Source organism: Lindgomyces ingoldianus (genome assembly GCF_010093535.1).
Source record: "Lindgomyces ingoldianus strain ATCC 200398 unplaced genomic scaffold BDR25scaffold_32, whole genome shotgun sequence".
Taxonomy (NCBI): Eukaryota; Fungi; Ascomycota; class Dothideomycetes; order Pleosporales; family Lindgomycetaceae; genus Lindgomyces; species Lindgomyces ingoldianus.
In genome coordinates this window covers 230,580-249,775 of record NW_022985193.1, presented here as the reverse complement: position 1 = coordinate 249,775, position 19,196 = coordinate 230,580, and the positions used below count along the sequence as shown (strand labels likewise).

Here is a 19,196-nt window from a genome sequence, read left to right as displayed (position 1 = left end):
TTCACAATAGTTTCCTCCCCTTTAAGCCTTAAATCCTTCTAACCTAGTATTTCTGGGCACCTAATATGTCACGGTTGAACCAATCGAGATGTTTTAATTCATGCATTGGGGTACTTGTGAAATTCATATCTCATAACTCGCCACAAACCCAAGCCCACACAACCAGAACCATCAGTCATCAACCTTTCCTACTAAACCACACAGCCTATCCATCCACCCCTACTCCATACTCCTCACCCCTACCCCTCAACCCCCCTCCCCCTCTCCAACACCCCCGCCCTCAACCTCTCCAACACTTCCCGTCCAACCCATCTCACCCTCCCATCCCCCGTCCTCACCACCCCTTCCGCCCACTCAAACACACCCCTCAACTCCACCAAATCCCTCCACCTCCAACTCCCCGCCAACCTCCTCAATACTAGTCTCGTATCCACCTCCGTAGGACCCGTATCCAAGTACTCCGAACTGTATGCATCAACCGGCAAAACTAGTCCCTGATCCGCCTTCTCAAATTCGCTGAGACACTGCAGTTCGAAGATCCAGTGAAAGAGGGAGTTGGCGGTGCGGGAGGCTTGCGCGTCGTTGAGCGCGATGAGGGTGGCGGAGAAGGGGGTGGTGTACATATCATGTGCCGCGCGCCTTCTTACATGTAGTGTCTGGGCTTCTCGGAAGGATTTAAGGTGGTGTGCGTTGTTGACGAAATCTAGGGTCGTAGGCCAGTAAGCTATATCTCCTGTTTCGATGCGCGAGATGTTGGAGAGTTCGGGGAGGAGACAGGGCGCGACCATTTTCTTTTCTGAGGGTAAGTTCGAGCTGGGGGATGCTTTAAGGTGGACTGTAATAGCCATCGAGGTCGCACGGCCTGTATCGACGTCTCGCACGATCAGACAGCGCGGTTCGGCGGCCAGCACCCAGAAGTGCCGGAATGCTTGGAGATGGGCTTTAGAGTCTTGGACGTCGACGGGGAAAAGCGGATAGAAAGCACAGATTAAACTCGCAATTGCTTTGTCTGACGTACTAAACGTATGCGTACCACCTGCGATGAAAAGCGCGCCAAACGCCATATGTGCTGCAAGATGCGATCCATATGGTGTATCCGGACCGACTCTACCATGGAGTCCTCGCAGGCGACGGAATACATCTAGGTCGCCTGTTCCCGCCATGACGGTGGCAGCAGAGAGAGCGACGAGGTCTTGACAGTTTCGGACGGTGTTGCGAGCGAGTTTAGAGTCGTAGCGTAGGGCGGGGAGTTTGCAGATTCGGACGAATTGGTCGAGATATTTGATCAGGAAATCTCGAACTTGTGTGTCTCCTGTTCCAGCATATTTCAGGCTTATGCTCCAGAGGAGGCCGGCGAGGATGTTAAAGAAGGGCATTTGATTGCTGCGTAGTTTAGAGATGGATCTGAGGTTATATGAGTCTTGGTATTCGCGTGGTAGGTTCTTGATGACCCATTTGTGATCTGCGCGAATGTTGTCCCACATGATGAGATGTTTTGCTAGAGTGCGGAGAAGGAAGATGTCCGGGCGGACATAGTCGAACTGCGGGAGGGTATCTGGGACATCGATTTTACGGGCGACGGCTTCGTCATGTGTTTTCATGAAGATAAGGGCAATTGCGATGACGGCACCTGCGGTAGCTTGGTCGAGAATGTGGACGATGTCGACGGGTTTGGGGGCTACTGCGACGGCCATCAGACGCTCGACTATTCGCATGTCATGGAGACCTCGGAGGTCTTTCCCCTTGCCTAGATTGATGAAGCCTAAGGCAAAGCCTGCAGCTAGCCTGTATGCTTCATCTCGGAGACCGTCTGGTGGCTCTGATGGATCTGGTTCATCAACGTGTTCAATCTCAGAGAGCATTACTTCGCTCATTCGTCGGTGTTGGGTGTTGTAGTATAGCAGACCAATGCCCATTAGACCTGTTGTTTGAGTGTACGGCGAGAGATTGAGCTCCGCTGCTCCCGGTGGCAGCATTCGAGTGACGTGAACAGACAGAAGCCGTGTCACAAGTGTGTCCATTGTTCCCATATATGAGGCTGATAGTCCAAGCAGGAGCCCAACCGAGGTCATGGTGTGTTTTGGCGTCAAGTACTTGAACGAAAGCCACTTAGCGATGGTCTTCAAGTGGCCGTTGAGACCTAAACCAAGCAGGAGACCTGCATGCTTGTTCGTTAATTCCGGGGGCTTGTTGTACATGATCCATGATGTGTCGATGCCTTGAGCGTCTCGCGATATGCTCAGACCCGCAGCAACACCAGCATTAAAGAACGCCCAGAAGTACTTCTCTTCCGAGTAATTCGCTCGCTCGGCAGTCTGAACGTTCCCCATCGGCTTCATAAGACATGACGTCGAGAAACCATAAAGCGGGTATTTCTCGGTCAACAGAGGCTTCTTGCTGCTGAACTTTAACATCGAGCTTCCAATTGGCAGCGAGAACGTCCGCACCATGACCCATTGCATGAGGGTCTTTTGCCCTTCTAGAATGGCGGCCTCTTCAGACCTGACATCTGGTCGGTATTCGGCCACTGCTTGCTTTAGAGGTTCTAGTAGGGAGTAAGCCTCCATGAAACGCCGATCCTCGTGGAATATTAGTCTCGTTATGTAGTGCCTCTCAACTTCAGCCATAGGTTGAACTGACTCCGATCGATCTATGCCCTGACATATTGTATGCACATCTCGGGGAGCGCCTGAGTACATACTCAACGGAATACTCATCAGTGAGGTTGACTGGTTTTGCTGAACGTCATGAGTGAACTCATTGGTTGGCTTTAGACTTAAATCGAGATCTTCTCGCTGTATGAGCCTGAGGAGTGAGCTTGACCACGTTGTGGGAGGATTTCCCTGGCATTTGGTAATCACTTCCATCAACGGTGCCCTCGCGGATTCAGGGAGGGTAGCAAGCATTCGAGAGGTGATGCCGCACCGCTCAATCAATTCTACTGCCTTCCGTGGATTGGAAAGCTGGTGAATGTCCTGGAAGAATTTATCCAGAGCCATAGTTCGGGGAGTGACCCCGGAGATGATCTCGTCGATGTTGACTGATGAGTGTGGAGAAGCCTTTGATTTCCGTATTAAAATGGCTAGGGTTGGGAACGGTACGTATGACTGGGATCGCAGTACTGAGCTGACCCATTCCAAAATAGACGGAGGCGCTTCCCATGGTTGCGAATGCAGCCGCGTGCTAGAGTTGATAATGGCTTTCGAAGAGCTGTCAGTGAATGATGGGATTGAACTAAGATCTTTCGCTTACAATCTTCATACAGCCAATTCTCAGTTGACCCGCCGTCAAAGTCATAGTAGCTTGTTTGCTTCTGGCCCCACGATTCCCAGCGCAACCAATGCCCTAACTGCGCCAAAACCGGAGCAAGATTCCCTGTTTCAGTGCTTGAAGAGTCTGATGAAAGAATGTCCAACTTGCGCTCCTCTCTAAAAAGATGAAGCGCAACGACGATTTCCGGGAGACAAGATGTACGCAGGTCCTGCTTCTCAGATGGAGAAAGATGCCTCCAGTGATCGTTCGTTGCCTTTCCAATTGGTGATTCCATGAATTGTCGCGCACGTTCTGCGCAAGACGTCAGCAGATCCGACTTCCCTTTGATGTGGTCCGCAATTAAGGGGGCGTTTCGATCTAGCAAACGTCGAGATGGTGGGCTCATGGTGGAAGAGGCAGGATGCGACTGTTGGACCCACGACCAGGGTTCAGAGTCCCAACTCTTTGCACGAGGATGGGAATCTTGCCGGCTGCACATCAGGCGCCATGCAGAATCATCAATGCCTCCAACCTCATCCGATTTTGCTTGGATTGAGGGTCGGATTGAAGTTCGCCTTTGAGAAATCTTCCCTCGTTTTGTGGTCCTGACCATCTGCTCCTCCACGAACGGCACCACTAGCGAGAACAAGGTTGTAACGAATGCCACCCAGTCTGAGTTCACGCGCGCATCGAGGTCTGTGGAGAGTGACTTGCGAATGTTCCACCAGATCTCAAGGAGAAATTCGCCAACGTGGTTGGATAAGACAGTCGACAATACTTGGAAGAGACGTGCCACAAATGGATCTTGAGGCGCTAGATGGATTTGCAAACGATGCCTGCGAGATTCATCGTCTATGATATCAAATACTCCACCTGGACCAGGTGATATCACCCGCCGAAGCGCTTGCTGTGCACTGATTGTCCTCTTCAGCCCGGCAGTTGCCCTTGTAGATCTATCCCGAAGTATTGCGTAAGGATCGAACAGCCTTAGAGGCCCAACAGCGAATCGAGTGGGCAGATGGCTTCCCCATCCAGCTGTCAGTGACAGACATTGGTCGCGAGATTCAGTTGAAGCCAGACAAACCACCCGCTCGACATGGCCGTCAACAAGTTTGATTGCATCAAGCGTGTCTTTCAATTCCTGCGTCTTGACTAGCTTCGGGACACAGGCATATTGAGGAGCGTTAATTTTAGGTCTAGATTGGAAACTTGAGACGGTTAGGCGCTTGCGCGTAATCGAGAGCTCACACTCAAGGGGATTTTCCAAAGACGAGTGCATTATGTAGATGAAGAGTTTTCGTTCATGGAGAGTCGAGGAGTTAAAAGGTGCCGTCAAGGCAAAGACATTTGGTGCATCCTGTTTAAGTTGGTTAGAACCAACAACAATGTGACGGTAGGTATGGACAGAAGCTCTAAGTCCGTACCTGTGATGTTGCATTGGGATCGCGTAAAGCAAGAAAGCCCGGCCTTAGGTATCTCTGAATTGATAACTCAGCAACCGGACTTATGACAAGCTCCTTTCTCAAGCCGTCCGTAGGGCCTTGATCGACGCCAGCCTCGGGGGGGGCGAACAGGTCGTCCAGCTCATCATAGTCCTCCCAGGCATCAAGCGTGTCTTCGTCCATGATGTCTTCAAGTGTGTCGTCCACAGAAGCACCACCCAGGCTCATCCGTGATGTAATACTACCAGGTGTCGATGCTCGATTCCGTGACTGAGAAAAACCACCGAAGCTTATTCGGTCGTTCCCAAGAGAGTGACGACTTCGCTGGCTGGCCCCAAAGCTGGCCCCAAAACTCCCACCAAGACTAGTACGCTGTGTTGCGAGATCTTGGAATGCAGTTTTGTCAAAGCTGGTGGAGAGCTCTGCCCTTGATAGTAACGAGCTCACCCGCCTCGACTCTTTGGGTTGTCTAGACATATCAAAGTCAGGATTCAATTGCGAAGCAAGCGCGTCTTCCACTGCTTGGTCCGAAAGCCTCTCTTTTGACTGTGAGGCGATATTAAAAGACGGTGGTTGTGTTTTGCTTCGAATAACCCCGCCGAAGCTTTCCCTCATCCTGTCGCTACCTCGTAGGGCAGGCGTCGTTGCACCTGTCCCTGGGGCAGTGGGGCCATATGAGCTGCGCCTCCGCAGCTTATTTCCAGGTAGTGAGGCGTGATGTCGCCGGGAAGCTGAAATTGATTTGGGCTCGAGGTAGGCTGCAGACCAGATGGTAAATACATTGGTGCTATAGTTAGCCGTGACGACTAAGAGTAGCGGCTTGTCATTTCCGCTCTGATCAAATCGGATTTCATTTCGAGGAGAGACATAAATAATTTCTTCGGACTTGTCAATCGGCTCCAACTGCCGATGACCAGATCCATTCGCCGTCAACAAACCACCGCGTTCGTTGCTCGTGACGACATTGACCACCAGCCCCAGTTCTGCCAATGGATCGGTGAAAGAAAAGACTCGAGGAAGTCCATCTATGTTTGGAACAGCGGATGTTTTGGCTAGCTCTTCAAGAAAGAGTGCGTTGGCAGAATCTGGCTTAAGAGCCTTTGCATGTCTTGTTGAACCTAGAGAGGAGCCATGACGACGATGGGGCTGAGAAAAGCTTGAGAGAGGCTGAGAGAGAAACGACTGAGGATTTGTGAGAAAGGAATTGGGGGGGACTGAGGGCAGCTGCGGAGTTGGTAGAAGGGCAAGGGCGTCCACCGGTGGTAACTTTCTCTGGACTATTACCCCGCGGGCGGCGGGAAAGGCTTTTTCAACCTCAAAGGGAAGGTTTACTATATGTGTGGCGCCAGAAAGGAAGAAGACATGAGCCTGGGATTTGAGAAATACCACCAATGCTCGGGACTTTCCCTCGACTCTGAAGGCAGGTGGCGGGACTGCAGCATTAGGATCCGTAGTAGGTTGTGTCCCTTGGGTGAGGAAGGTCCCAGACAGGTCGAGTCCGCCATACTCAGAGCCAGCTCCCGAGTGCAAAGCGGCGACAGATGTTTCCTCGGTGGGAAAATAAGTGAGTAATGCCTGGAGGACCCTCTCCTGTTCAATCTCAAAATTGAAGACTTTGCGCACGACCCCGCCGCGCGACCAAACGACATGATACTCAGTAGTTACGACCTCCTCTTCCGAGGGCCCATCAGACTCGTCGTCGGTGTACGTCTCCCAAGTATAGCAGTCGGCAGGCGCGTCTTCGTCGATGATTGACTCAGAAATCAAGAATGGCAGGGCGGCGGGCTTGTGGACGCCGAGCGAGCGGAGGGAAGCCATCTAAGCTTGGTTCGTGACATGAGGGAGATGTTTGTTGGGAGACGCGCGGGGCATGGCGGTTGTTGACGTGGTGATTTTTGTCGTGGGCAGCCGACGCGTTCGTTTGGTGTTGCGAACTTCGACTTCACCTCCACTGTACCTCTGCTATTTCTTCTCTTTCCACCCGCCTTGAATCGCGCTCGGCCTGCCTCTCTCCTTTTGTGGTCAGCATATGAGCTCGTGGGGACCTTCGATTTTCGATTGAAGTCATCCACCGCTCAACTCAACCCGCCTGCGAGGGCGCCTTCCTGTCTGAGGGAGCTCCCCAGTTTCAGCAGCTCCGGCCAGCAACATGGAGCCTATCATCTCCACTAAGGGCAAACTCGCCCAGCTCAGGTACTGCGTGCTCTCATTTGAATGTGTACCTAAACTAATGGAGATGTTCTCTCCAGGTACGAGCTTCCGCACCGCGCTCACGATGCCAAAATCTATCCCACCAAAGCCCCAAACGGCTCTACCATTATTCTCTATGGGCATGCAACGGGCGTAGGCATACTGTGGAGGGGCGGTCGGCCGCTCAAACAAGCCCTGCCGCCGCCGAAGCAGCCTGCGAAACCTACAAAGGTCAATGGAACCTCTAACGACGTAATAATGATCATAGATTCAGACGACGAGGCGCCGCCCGGGCAGTCCGCTCCACAACCACCAGAAGAGGCAGAATTCGAGTCCGAAGACGAAGAGCTGGACCCCGACGCGCCGTATCCGACCATCATCCAGCACCTGCGTCTGTCGCTGAATACTGAAGTCCTGCACATTGCCATTCCTGATATCCCCGCAGTCTCATCAACACGACTGGCAGAGTCATTCCCTGCTATCTTCGGCAAGAAAATTGTCTTCGTCGTGGCTTGTGCCGACTACAGCATCCGTATTGTCACGTTGCCGCTAAGCCCACCCTCTGCTGCTACAAAAGACGCGCCTTTGAACTCCGCATCTCCGTGGGGCGAAGACATAGCCAAAATTGGCAGCCACACTGGACATCAAAGTATACCACGTGGTGTCACTATAACATGGACGTCCCGCGCAGAACCAACCTTTGACGAGAGGGCCGACGATGACATGGAGGCCGACCCAGAGGAAGACCCTGCGGCGACACCGAGGAGACGGCGGTCGCCTCGGAAGCAGAGCCGCTCTCGCTCACGCCGTCGTAGCGAGTCTGAGGGTTTCGATCTGTTGATTGCATCTCACTCCGCAGAACTTGGCGGCCTATTGAAAATTTGGCGGTTTCCTCTTACGGAAACTGCAGTTACCGTTGCCAACCCTGTCTTAGCCTACCAAACCTTGAACTTACGGACACCTGCCTCTCGCGTAGTCTTCAACTCTGCTACGTATCCAAGACGTCGCCATTCCCAACTTCTCATCACGGATACTTCAGGAATTGCCCGCATATACGACCCTTTCGCAATATCCAGCCGCCAACGACGAGGCTCTCAACTCTCCAGGAATATGACCGATCCTGGCGCTTATGTTGCGCTATTCAGAACTGCCTTTGAAACCCTAAAATCTGATGTTCTTACTCCCCCAGTTCTTGCGACTCGGAAGCCTATTATCGACGCCGCATGGGCGGCTGACGGCCATCACATTGTTGCCCTGCTTGCCGATGGTGAATGGGGCATTTGGGATTCAGATCGGTCTGGTCCAAGCCCACCTATTGATCCTTCATCTTTCTCTGTTCGAGGATTTGTAGGAAATGCAGATCTCAACCGAGCCAGCATCGCCGCAACAAGTCCAAAGACCCGAAACAGTCGGAACACTCTCGCGCCTATGACTCCCAACACTCGTCGTGTCAAACAAGAAACCCTGTTTAGCGGAGTGGCAGCTACCTCTTCAACGCCAAGCCGCGGCGGTATTTCCATCGCCTCCCTACATTCCCCTACTGGAGACGGCCCAGAAGACTCCGTCATCATCTGGTATGGGTCTGAGGTCTATAGGGTTCCGAATCTTGCGCAATGGTGGTCCCGCACCGCATCTGGAGGTGGCGGTGGCTCTCTCCATGGATCCGGACTGTCCCGCATTCAAGGTCTTGCACTGTATGGGGAAGCAATCACGGTTATCGACCAGTTCGATACTACGACTAGGGATGCTAGGATGGCAATTCCTAGAGATTCTCTAATCCTCACTGACTACCGACTGATAATTACGGCAAGCACCGCTTCAAAACCCGGGCTTAATCTGATGGGGGTGTTTGAACAGGAGCGCGCCGAAGAGGAGGAGATTAGAAAGACAGACCAAGCTCTACTAGCGAGAGGAGCGCTTGATCTTGGAGGTATGGACAGGTTACTTGAAGACATGGATGGGAGTGGAAGTGCTTCACGAACCCTTGTGCTAGGGAACTCGCGGAAAGTTCTGTTCGCTTCCTCGACGAACTGAAGAGAATGACTACGCGCACATGAAGAGGCAATGTTGAACAATTAACGAGAGCAGAGTGAGAGGCGCCCATTCCTCGATCGACGGGAAAATTGGAAGCTCGAGATGGGCTACACTTTGGACCAATTGTGCTATACCCCAACCCGTAATTCTTTGACAGGAAAAGAAGATGGCGACTGCTTCAAAATTCTGACCTTTTAAACTCGAACGAAAATCCCCCCTTCCACGCTTAATTATGATTACCTACTCACAATCACAGTACTGGCGCAACTCGAAGATCGTTCTTCCCCCTATCAACAGCGATTCCAATATCTAGAAAATCTTCCATGCCTCTGTTGCAGCCATCACCAAACCAATCTCTCCTTCCTGTATTCAAGCCCCTTCCCTAAACAAGTCCTCTCCCCAAAAAAAATAAAATCTTCGCGGCCAAAGGTAGAGCTCAGCGACCAGACCCATTCCTCAGCTCAGTATAGCCCAGCGAAAGAAGAAACCCGCGTCAAATCCCAGTCGCCGACACCCCGCCTTCGACTCAGTCGACCTCGCGGTCGAAAAGTTTATGGGCTGGTGTCTGGACAGCTGAATGGCGCATCCACTATACCCCCCAAATTTCCCGGAGCTAGAACCTGAGCAGACGACAGCTGTTGAGTTGTTGTTTTGTGAGGACGGTGAGGCAATGGGCACACGTGCGTGAGCATTTCAAGTTTGTGCATGTGTGTGCATGGGGCATTGTGGGACACATTTGTATGTATGGAATGTGTATACGATACAGTATAGTAATACAGAATTAATGGAATCATTGAATACATCTTTTTCCAGTGTTTGCAAATTTCCACAATATCTATTCATCCATCTAACTAGCCCAAAGCTGTGAAGATTGCGTACGCAACAATATGGATTTTCTCGGTTTTTATTCATCTACTCACACAAGCTCCCCCAGTGGCCTTGACCCCCTTCATATTATCTAATAATACTCCCAATCTATCAAGTTCCAAAGATCAAAGAATCTAGATGCTTTTACTTTCTTTCCCTAGATACGCAAGAGATACTATTCAGCCGTAACATCTTGGCATCATGTCAATCTCACCTCATCTCTCAAAACGCCAGGATAATGCAAGTGCAAGTAAACAGCAAGCAGAAAATATCCAGATTCTTATCGGGTAGGGACTCGCAAGACAACCAGTATAGCACAGCGTCGAGTCCTGTCTTGACATAGGGATAATGCTGTTAGGCCTGATACCCCAAGCTCTCCAATTCCCTACGAATCGATTCCTCAGTGCCGATTTTCTTGACCTGCGTATCCTCCAACTTCTCACCCCCAGCCTGCCGCATTTTCAAATCATCGATTGCGCGCATCTTCTTCAATAGGCTGCGAACTTTCTTATCTTGTCCGCCATCGGGACTCGTTATCGTGACGTTAGGCGCCGGACTTTGGTGCTGCGTTTGGATCTGCGCGAGCTGCTGAGGGGGGCCACCTGCACTATTTCTCTGCGGAGTGTGATGTCCGGATCCAGCGCGGTGGTGATTGTTGTAGTGGTGGTTCGATTGTTGGTAGCCTTGGTCCTCATATCCGGATCCATGGCGACCATGCGGGCTGTTTCCATGATAATTACGCGTTTGGCTTGGAGCTCTTCCACCGCCTTGGCTTCCAAAGCCCCCGTTCTTGCTTCTGCTACGTTGGTGTCCGCGTCCGTCTCGCCTTTCAGGGCTTCGGTTCGCACTTGCTGGTCCTGTGGGAGGGGCAGTCCCGTCGGCGTTCGCACCTAGAGCTGCTGCCTTCTCTGCAGCCTCTTTCGCCTTCTTAGCTTCTCGCTTCTTCTTGTTCTTCAAAGCGGCCTTAGATATAGCCTCCTCACCTTCTCCAGTTCCAGTCAAGCTGACGCCGCCGCCCGGCGCAGCCCCAGGTGGAAGAGATTCAGCTAGCTCCGCACCAGGAACTTCGCGGCGACGTGGCTTTCCAAACCCATTCGATATCAATGCATTTGTGGAAGATATTCCGTTGTTAGTGTACGCCGCACCGCCTTCGTCTTCACGCTTGAAGAGGAGAGGAGTGGTGGTTCCGCGGGCTCCAGGGGGCCTATACGCTCCGGCAGGCTTTGAAGGAGTCTTAACGGTGCTCAAATATGCAAGAGCCGATGCATGTGGAGTCGGCACAGGATGGAGAGGATTCTCCAGCGGGTGCGTCAGAGTAGACTGGGGACGCCAGGTGACATGGTAGAGTTCCGACAAGTCCTCATTGTACATAAGCCCGCCACCAACATGCCAGATACGTATTCCATTATCGACACGAAGACGCGGGCTCGTGGTTGCGGTAAGAATATGCCTTCCATCGGGGCTCCATTCGCAATGGGTGCAATTGGCAGCCTGGATGGTGCAGACTTTCGCGTAATCCTTTTCAAGATCGTAGATATCCATATGTCCGGCCAAATTTCCAAATCCAGCTACGAGCACGAAACGACCGTGAGGGGAGAACAGAATAGTGTTGCGTGGGCCGAGGTCAAAGTTGTGTTGGGCAACAGCACGAACATTAAAGATGGTGGTTTTGGCTGGCATATAGCCGTATGTAACACCAAACTCTTTCGAGTTGGGTGACCATGACACATCATGGATAGGGCCCTCTTTGTCTAATTCAATATTAGCATTTGCTCCCCCGTCCGGTCATGAGACATACCAAGTTGGATCCTCGAGTCGAAGGTGCCGTTCGCGCTCAAAATGTACATATTGGTCTCTCCATAGTAACTCTTATTTGTCTTGTCGACCTCGGTCTGGGCTAGAACAATCAAGCTAGTGCCCAGGTCGTTCCACTTCAATTGGACTTTGTCGCCTTTGAAGAATGTCTTCTGTGACACAGGAGCACTGAACTGAGGAACCTGGAAAACTTTCACTGCGGCTGGTTGACCCTAGAATCCACTGTTAGCCTGATCTCCATGGGGGCATTTTTGAGCGGACTTGCCTTTCGCTCGGGGACAAAAACGGCAATTGAATGGTTCTTGCCGGGCGAGACTGCGAAGTCGGACACTCCTTCAACACGGAGCTTGTTCCAGACCGTCCCCAGGTCTCCAGACTCGTAAAATTGCACCTCGTTCGTCACGACGCGGGCGCAGTAACGCTCGTCCGCAGTGTACTGCAGATTCCAGCCAGTTTGAGACTTCTGGACGAACTGGCCGACGAACGTTCGCTCAGTGTCACTCCCTGCATCTTCCGCCACGGTCGTCCAGACTTTCAAGTTCTTCGTAGAATTACCATCCTCGTCCTTTGTGGGTCGCTGCCAAGTAATCATGTACGTGCCCAATGGGGAGAACCCAATCTCGAAGACATTGGGCGTGGGGAGCGTGGTGACAATGTGGCCGACAGAGGCATCAATGACCGAAACCCTGTACGCGACACGTATTAGTCGCTATCGGGGTTATGCAAAGAAGGGAGTCATACTGTTCGGGTGATGCCCATGCAAAGTATCTACTGTCGGGAGAGTAGCAGCAGCATCGGAGGTTGCCTTGAGGCCTGTAACACAAGTCAGCATCAGTATCAGCCAGGAAGGCAGGCAGGTGACTTACCGGTCGAATCCAGGCAGAGCCTCATACACTGGCGCGGCGTTGAAGACTCCCACACCCTTGGAGGTTCGATCTAGGTAAGCAAATAAGCACACGACAACAGGGAGACACAAGCAAAGACGTACAGGCCAACTGTGTAGGAGCCGCCATACTAGTCAAAGCACAGCAGAACAGACAGTTGTGTACGAGCGTGTCGAGTTCAGCTCAAGGGCGGCGGTGAGGCAACCTTGTAGGAATGAAGTGCACGGGTTGAGGTCGAGGCGTGCACTGCAGTAGATTGTCGGGGCAGTACAAAGTAGAACACGCGGCAGCGGTAGCTGAGGGGGCGGGGAGGCACCGAATTGAAGTCGTGGACGGCGTGAAAGGGAAGCGAGAGAAGGCCCAGGTGACAGTGAATTTAACTTGCCAAGGAGAATAATAAGCCCCAAACGCCTGTGAAAGCCTCCGAGGCTCGGCACGTGCTCGGATCGGCAAATCTTTTGTGCGAGGAACCCTCTACCTCTCCAGAGGACATGACGAGCTCATCGTCACACGAGTCATTGCGTTGGAATTCCAAAGCCACAATGCATTATAGGGCATCCGAGGGCATCCGTTATGCTATCTGGGGAGGTACCCATGCTCTGTGTTCGATACCTCATTATTCGTTCTCGTGTACCAAACAAAACATGGGAATTTGAGCATCAATAAGCCTTTCCCCTACACTCTCGGGACTTATACAAAGGCCTGGAGCTCTCCTAGCTTCCTTTTGCGGTTGGCTTTCAACTCATTTGCCTCTGCTTTGGTTACTAAGGCATTCAGTCAGCATGTCATATACCCTAGTCTAAAGACCAGCGTAGCACCGCTCAACAGTTGCGTCCAGACCCCACTCGCATGAAGCCAATCAAAGCTTTCCACATTCCAAAATTCGCTCGTTTTGGGGAAGATGATTGCAGTGTACAGTAGTCCGTGCACTATCATTGAACATGGCGCCGACCACCGGCCCACGACTGTTCGACGAACAAATCACGTGTGTGTTAGCTCTTCATTTTGAATAACGGGGGGCACGTGGTGTGAGGGGTGTGAATCAAGGCTATGTAGAGCCAGGAACGATAAGTCTCCGTAGTTATTGCTATTTACCAACCATCACATTCAAAACATCCCTGTCCAAATTCCAACCCTATGGATACGCGCTCTGTTCATCCTTCTTTGGGTGATGCTTTCTTGATAGCGTTAGGGAGTGCCTTCCCTCTTTCACCTTCGAAATACCATCCTCGTCTTCCCTTTCGCTCTCACTCTCTCGCTCTCGTTTCTTTTCCACTTTGTGCATAGCCTCCTCCGTTAGCTCTTGCCTATTCATCCGTTCCATGACATCCTTCTTCCTCGTCTTCTTATCACCAATCCAAATCAACAAGCCACCAGTTGCGTTGCAAGTAATTGAGCAGCAAAGGATAACCGTGGTCAAGGCGAATGGTCGATCTTTATAATATATTGCCCATGTGCATGTGCCGAGTGCAATTTGGAACAGGGAGTGGCAGTCTAGAAGCACTACGATGGCTATAAGGAGGCGGAGAGGGAAAGCGTGGTGTGTTTCCGTCTCATGTGGCTTGTAGAAGGAATGCGATTTGCTGAACTTCTCCTGGTGGTGCTCAAGCTTGGCTTGCTGTTTTGGAGTTAGAACAGTAAACTCCCATTGCTTTTCCACGTCGGCCGAATCTGTAGGCACAGCGATCGGAGCATTTGATGCTGGTAGATCGTTGTGGTCATGGAGCTCTGGGAGCATCTCCTTCTTCCGCCGTGACCAGGTGTAGTGATGGTAGTGAGCGATGTAAATCATATGGTACGTGTCGACAGCGCGGAAAGGAGCAAGGCCATCCCCGACGACAGCGAAGAGTGCGACCATAATATTATCGATAACGTTGATGATGTAGAGTTGCCTTCCTCCGACGTTGATCCAGCCAATCAAAAAGAGGACCCAGGCCAGGCCAAAAAGGGTAATAAGCGTGGCATATAATGTGACCAAAAAACCGAGCGCTGGTCAACAGATTAATGGATTGGTCAAGTTCAAGTATATCAAAGGAAAACTTACGCCGTCGGACATATTGTCCAAACCCTTTCATGGAGCGCTTGAACTTTGATCGCTTAGAGTGTAGCATATGCCTCACATGGTCATTTAGCTCTGCTTTGTCCTCCTTGCTCCAGCCCTCCAGTGATGTACCATGCGGAAGTACCGCAAAGCGCGAATCGCTCAATCTCGAGTCGATTGTAGCCAGAGTCGCCATAGTCGCCACAGTCGTGCCTGTCTGACTTCGCTCCAGCTTAGGAGCTCCTCCCTGTTTCTCCTCCTCTTGACGGGCGGTCGCCAAGACTGAGTTTATCTCCTGCAAACTAGCGGTTTCGCTCGGACTTTGTCGCAGTACATATGTAGGGCGTCGATTCACCCATCGACCAAGATTTGGGATGAAGAGAGAATTCTGGACGTTTGTTAAAGAAGTTAGGGTTTGGACTTCAGGATCTACATCCGTTAGCACTTCGCTCAAACCTTCAGATATGTCTGAAACGCACCTATGGTATCCAATACGTCAACCATGTTCGAAGCATATTCCCTTGACTCGTCGGCTTGAGCTTGAGTTTCAGGAACTTTGCCAGCCTCCCCGTCTTTTTGTTTCTCTTTCTTAGATCCGAACTTCGATCTGAGAGCAAAGCTAGCTCTCCTTAACCGACTCGGCTGTTCCCCCTGGGTTGTGGAGGTGTCTGAGGAGCTTGATGAAATATCATCTTGCGCGCATTCCTCTTCTAGGGCCGGTAATCGCGAACATGTTTGGGTGAGTTGGAGGTTGGAACCTCCATTATGACCTGCAGCAGCTTGTCGTAGTGCTTGTGATGAGGGCATTCGCCTGATGCCAATACTGGGTTGTCGTGCTCCAACCGACGGCCGGCGAGGTTGAGTTTGCGACTGTCTGCTGCTGGAGGGGGGGCTGCTTCCCATGCCGGGCACTTGCAGTCTCGAGGCATCTTGAAGGGTCCTACCATGCCACCATCAGCAATCGATCCTTCCGCTTCGACATTCAGACTAGAAATACCTCGAAGTAGAACCAGAACTTGACGGAACTGGCACCGGCTTTCCCGCGTCTACGGAGGATTGCAACGAAGTCGGTGGCTCTGGCACTAGAGCTTGCGGGTCAAGAGCTGCAAAATCGCGTGCCGCAGTTCCCGGCTGTGGCCCCAGATAGCCTTCGTTAACGGCGGTCGTGGATGCATTATCCTCCGGGGCCAGGCTGGAATGGGGAACGGAGAGTGAGCCGCTGCCAGTGCCTCGTGACGTTCGTTCCGCCAGGACATTGCGTGCTGAACGCGCCTTCGTCTTGAGTTTATCCATAGGGAACAGATGATTATCGCAATAATCAGCCAGCAAAGGACAAGAATCTCAACAGGACTGTAACATCGACATGGTATTATCTGATCCAGGGCGCCAAATGGCCGGTAAGGAGCCCTGGTCCAGAAATCCTGGAAGCCAATAGGAAAAGCTCGGCCCTATGAGGTCAGAGGCTATCCCAGGCTAAAAAGCTGACCAAGCGCTCCTAAGCACGTCCACTCTTGTCTCCGCACGGAAAGCGACCCAAAGAAGTTATTGAGGTGGAGTGACAGGTGTTCAAGTGGAGGAATGACTGCGAACAGTAAGTAATGAACGCTCTGTCAGGGAGAAGAATAAAGAGACCGCTTTCTAAAAGATTGTGCTTGAAGAGAGCTCCAGCGCGTTGTCGCGTGCCAACCCTGCTGCAGATCTCTTCGCTTAACGCATCGCATTTAATTAATTTCCATGTGAGGGTCTCACGTCTTTTTCATTCACGCGCAACGATGTTTGGCGTGACTCTATGTCAATCGCTATGTGCAGTGGATTGCAAAAATTACACGTATTAATGGTGACTTTAAGTCCAAGCCATAAAAGGTTTCTCTTTGATAACGCCATCAGGCGTGGACTCTAGTCCCGATGACTAGGAGGTTTCTGTTCAACATCGATGTTCTCGCGTCATTGGAGCACCTTAAGTACGCAGAAGAGTGTACGGTTTGAATAAACCCATTCGATTGATAAAGATAGGGAAACAGCAAGACAGCGTTGCATAAAGAAGATGGCATGCTTCTAGCTCCTCTTAACTACGGCGGCACATCAGAGGCATTTGATTAACTCTCTTTCAAACTCTCCTGATATACGCAGGCATATCTTTACTCCCTCTACCTCTTGTTAAGTCCTGGTGGACATTTTCTGTCAATTTTTTCAATCATCGATATATGCTCAAAACTCCTCAGCCCACCATTTACTCCTTCTCCTCAGTGGCTCTACAAACGTCCATTCTGGTCCAACCCAGACCCGTCCAGCCATATCCGCAATTAGGTGCACACCATTAGCAAACCAGCACTCCTTTACCTTCTCTGCCAATCTATCATCCTCAATCCGGCACACAATACTATGCGGGAACAAACCCCGTGGACCTCGTCGATTATGTAAAGAGGCCTGCCAGTAATGCATTGGGGTCGCGTCAAACGCTGTTGGGTAAGGGAGAGTCTCATCATCGGGGATGTAGGAAACAACGTCTACAAGGATATCGAAGGGGGCGAGTGTCAGGTGTCCGACTTCGTGGCTGGTGTATGGAGTAAGAGCGACGTAGGTTGTACCATGGCAGGGCGGTGGTGGTGGAGGAACTTTGGGCCTTGGCGGGGGTCCGTTAGTACTTGGTGAGGATGGTGGGGGCCGCGGTGACGAGTTGCTATACGGTGGATGCTGTTGGCTTGTGTAAGGTGGGTTTGGGTCTGATGCGGGAAACTGGGTAGCCCCCCCGTAAGGCATACGCTGTCGCTCACCAGGAGAGGGGTCCAGTGATGCTGAGGCTTCAGGCTGACTGCCGGGTGGTCTATATGCCTTGTATGTATAGGGCTTTCGACCCCTTTCTCCTTCAGGAGATAGTGTATCATTCGCTTCAGGCTTTGGTGATGATTGAAAGGTATAGGGTGCCCTCTTCCTCTCAGCCTCTGGTGTCGATGGAGTCTCATCCTGCGCTGTGTTCGAAGGACTATGAGATGGAGGTGGAGCCCGACTACGCTCCACCTTCGGAGGCTCGTCCCTTGGCACTCTCGAGAATCCGTAGGGAGACCTCGATCTCTCTCGATTTGCTCCTCCAGGATGAAGCGTCTCGTTAGCTGATGCCGCAGTCTTCGGAGGTCCTGGGTCTGAGAAGACTCGCTTTGCGTTTAGCCGATTGGGATCGGATTTCGGTCTGTCGTTCGCTGCGTTGAAAGTCGGTGGTGGGGGTGGTGATGAACTTGGGTAGGGGGGTGTTGGCGGTGAACAGAAACACGATCGTTGCCCGTAGGGATCCGTGTCAGGATGTGTAGGCTGGGCGGGCGTTCCGGTATATTTCGGTCCGGGAGCCTCAAGACTCAACGCCAACTTAACGATGGAGTTTTGTGGGGCTTTATCAATCTGCGGCGGTGTATACGCGAGCGAGGTTACAGAAGGAGATGGAAGCATTCCCAGAGATTGTGGCTCGAACCCTGGCTTTTGTTCTGGTATTCTTTCCTGCTCCTTCTCTTTCTCTCTCTGCTTCTCTTTATCGACCTTGCTTTTCAGTTTTGATGCCTCCTTCTTTGCTTTGTCGACTTCCTTCAGGGCTTCATCTAAAGCTTTACTCTGAGATGCCACAACTCGTATAAAGGCCTTGCGCTCTGATTGGAGTTGGTCCCTGCGTCAATGTGAGCAGGTGGACTTATTTCCGGTAAACATTGCATACATAAGTTCCCTGTTGGGTGATCTGGTCTTAGCCATTTCAATATTCAACGTCACCAATAACAGGTTCAATGTGCTCTTTGAGGAATCGAGCAGACTTCTCAGAACATTAATCCTGCTCTTCTGGAATATGAACCGAACCCGCTTCATGAACGGCAGTGAAGAATCCCTGCCAGTGGAAGGCTTCAATGAAGTCATCAAACCATTTGCCTCTAGGTAAACGAGTCCGCATTGCTCCAGAAGTTGCGGAAGCGTTTCAAGAGCACTTCGAATAACTGTGGACCCGGCGACCTTCTGACTATCTTCGAGGGAAGAGTGAACCAATCGCAAGACCTGCCAAGGCTGTCAGTTCATCTCTCACTTGGAGCTGTCAGAACCCTCCAATGTCATTCAGGGGTTCCAACATTGATTCTTGGCAGCAAAAAACATAACTCGTCGTTCCATTGCTCACCTGCGAGAAAGACGCCATTTCGTTACTAATGTACCGCACATCTCTACCTGCAGATCCAAGGTCATCGGCCACGTCGTTTAGCGTCACAGAGAGCTTGATCGCAGCGCCAGCAACCCCGGCGATGCTTGCGACAACTTCGAGACCTGACATCCTAAGCCACAGCCGAGTTTATCGTGGAGTCAAAAAAGAAGGTCCAGTAGCTTCCGCAGGCCAGATATTGTGGCCGACGGATGTGAGCTCTTGGCATACTTCAGCTGCTCAGCCACCACCTGCCAGATCGAAATACGGTCTTCCGACTCGTCCCCGTAGACATCACCAACTGAAAGAAATCCTTCGAGGGTATTTGCGACAAATAAAGAACCTTCATCATCTGCTAATGTCGCAGGCCTGCTATATCTCGCAATACAGCTCATCCAACTTAATACATTTGCAGAAGGTTCCAGGGCTGCGCAGTTGTACAACTTCAATTGGGAGCTGAACGCCTTTGCCGCCATCTTAAAGCGGCCAAAAGAGTTTCTTCATGC

The 19,196-nt window shown here is 51.6% G+C and overlaps 5 protein-coding genes across 5 annotated transcripts; 1 reads left to right on the top strand and 4 right to left on the bottom strand.

Annotated features, from left to right (window-relative positions):
• Nucleotides 1–239: 239 nt before the first annotated feature.
• BDR25DRAFT_376848 (uncharacterized protein) lies at nt 240–6,592 on the bottom strand (the record flags this gene model as incomplete). Its single annotated transcript, XM_033697466.1, has 3 exons — nt 4,677–6,592; nt 3,253–4,609; nt 240–3,199 (listed from the first exon to the last, which is right to left on the bottom strand). The coding sequence occupies exons 1-3, from the start codon at nt 6,510–6,512 to the stop codon at nt 240–242; spliced, it is 6,153 nt and encodes a 2,050-aa protein (XP_033543560.1). The 5' UTR covers nt 6,513–6,592.
• A 251-nt stretch (nt 6,593–6,843) lies between these two features.
• On the top strand, nt 6,844–8,918 carry BDR25DRAFT_327795 (uncharacterized protein; the record flags this gene model as incomplete). Its single annotated transcript, XM_033692349.1, has 2 exons — nt 6,844–6,887; nt 6,944–8,918. 2 exons carry the CDS (start codon nt 6,844–6,846, stop codon nt 8,916–8,918), a joined length of 2,019 nt encoding a protein of 672 aa, XP_033543559.1.
• An 818-nt stretch (nt 8,919–9,736) lies between these two features.
• Nucleotides 9,737–12,846, bottom strand: BDR25DRAFT_293077 (eukaryotic translation initiation factor-like protein subunit eIF2A). The gene is made up of 6 exons (XM_033688694.1): nt 12,589–12,846; nt 12,467–12,536; nt 12,342–12,413; nt 11,866–12,286; nt 11,584–11,812; nt 9,737–11,536 (listed from the first exon to the last, which is right to left on the bottom strand). The coding sequence occupies exons 1-6, from the start codon at nt 12,611–12,613 to the stop codon at nt 10,140–10,142; spliced, it is 2,214 nt and encodes a 737-aa protein (XP_033543558.1). The 5' UTR covers nt 12,614–12,846; the 3' UTR covers nt 9,737–10,139.
• A 773-nt stretch (nt 12,847–13,619) lies between these two features.
• On the bottom strand, nt 13,620–15,818 carry BDR25DRAFT_236136 (uncharacterized protein; the record flags this gene model as incomplete). The annotated part of the gene is made up of 4 exons (XM_033685540.1): nt 13,620–14,473; nt 14,529–14,954; nt 15,005–15,444; nt 15,523–15,818. The coding sequence occupies 4 exons, from the start codon at nt 15,816–15,818 to the stop codon at nt 13,620–13,622; spliced, it is 2,016 nt and encodes a 671-aa protein (XP_033543557.1).
• Nucleotides 15,819–16,414: 596 nt separating this feature from the next.
• BDR25DRAFT_345319 (uncharacterized protein) lies at nt 16,415–19,166 on the bottom strand (the record flags this gene model as incomplete). The annotated part of the gene is made up of 4 exons (XM_033694042.1): nt 16,415–18,177; nt 18,226–18,554; nt 18,673–18,823; nt 18,922–19,166. 4 exons carry the CDS (start codon nt 19,164–19,166, stop codon nt 16,734–16,736), a joined length of 2,169 nt encoding a protein of 722 aa, XP_033543556.1. The 3' UTR covers nt 16,415–16,733.
• Nucleotides 19,167–19,196: the final 30 nt, after the last annotated feature.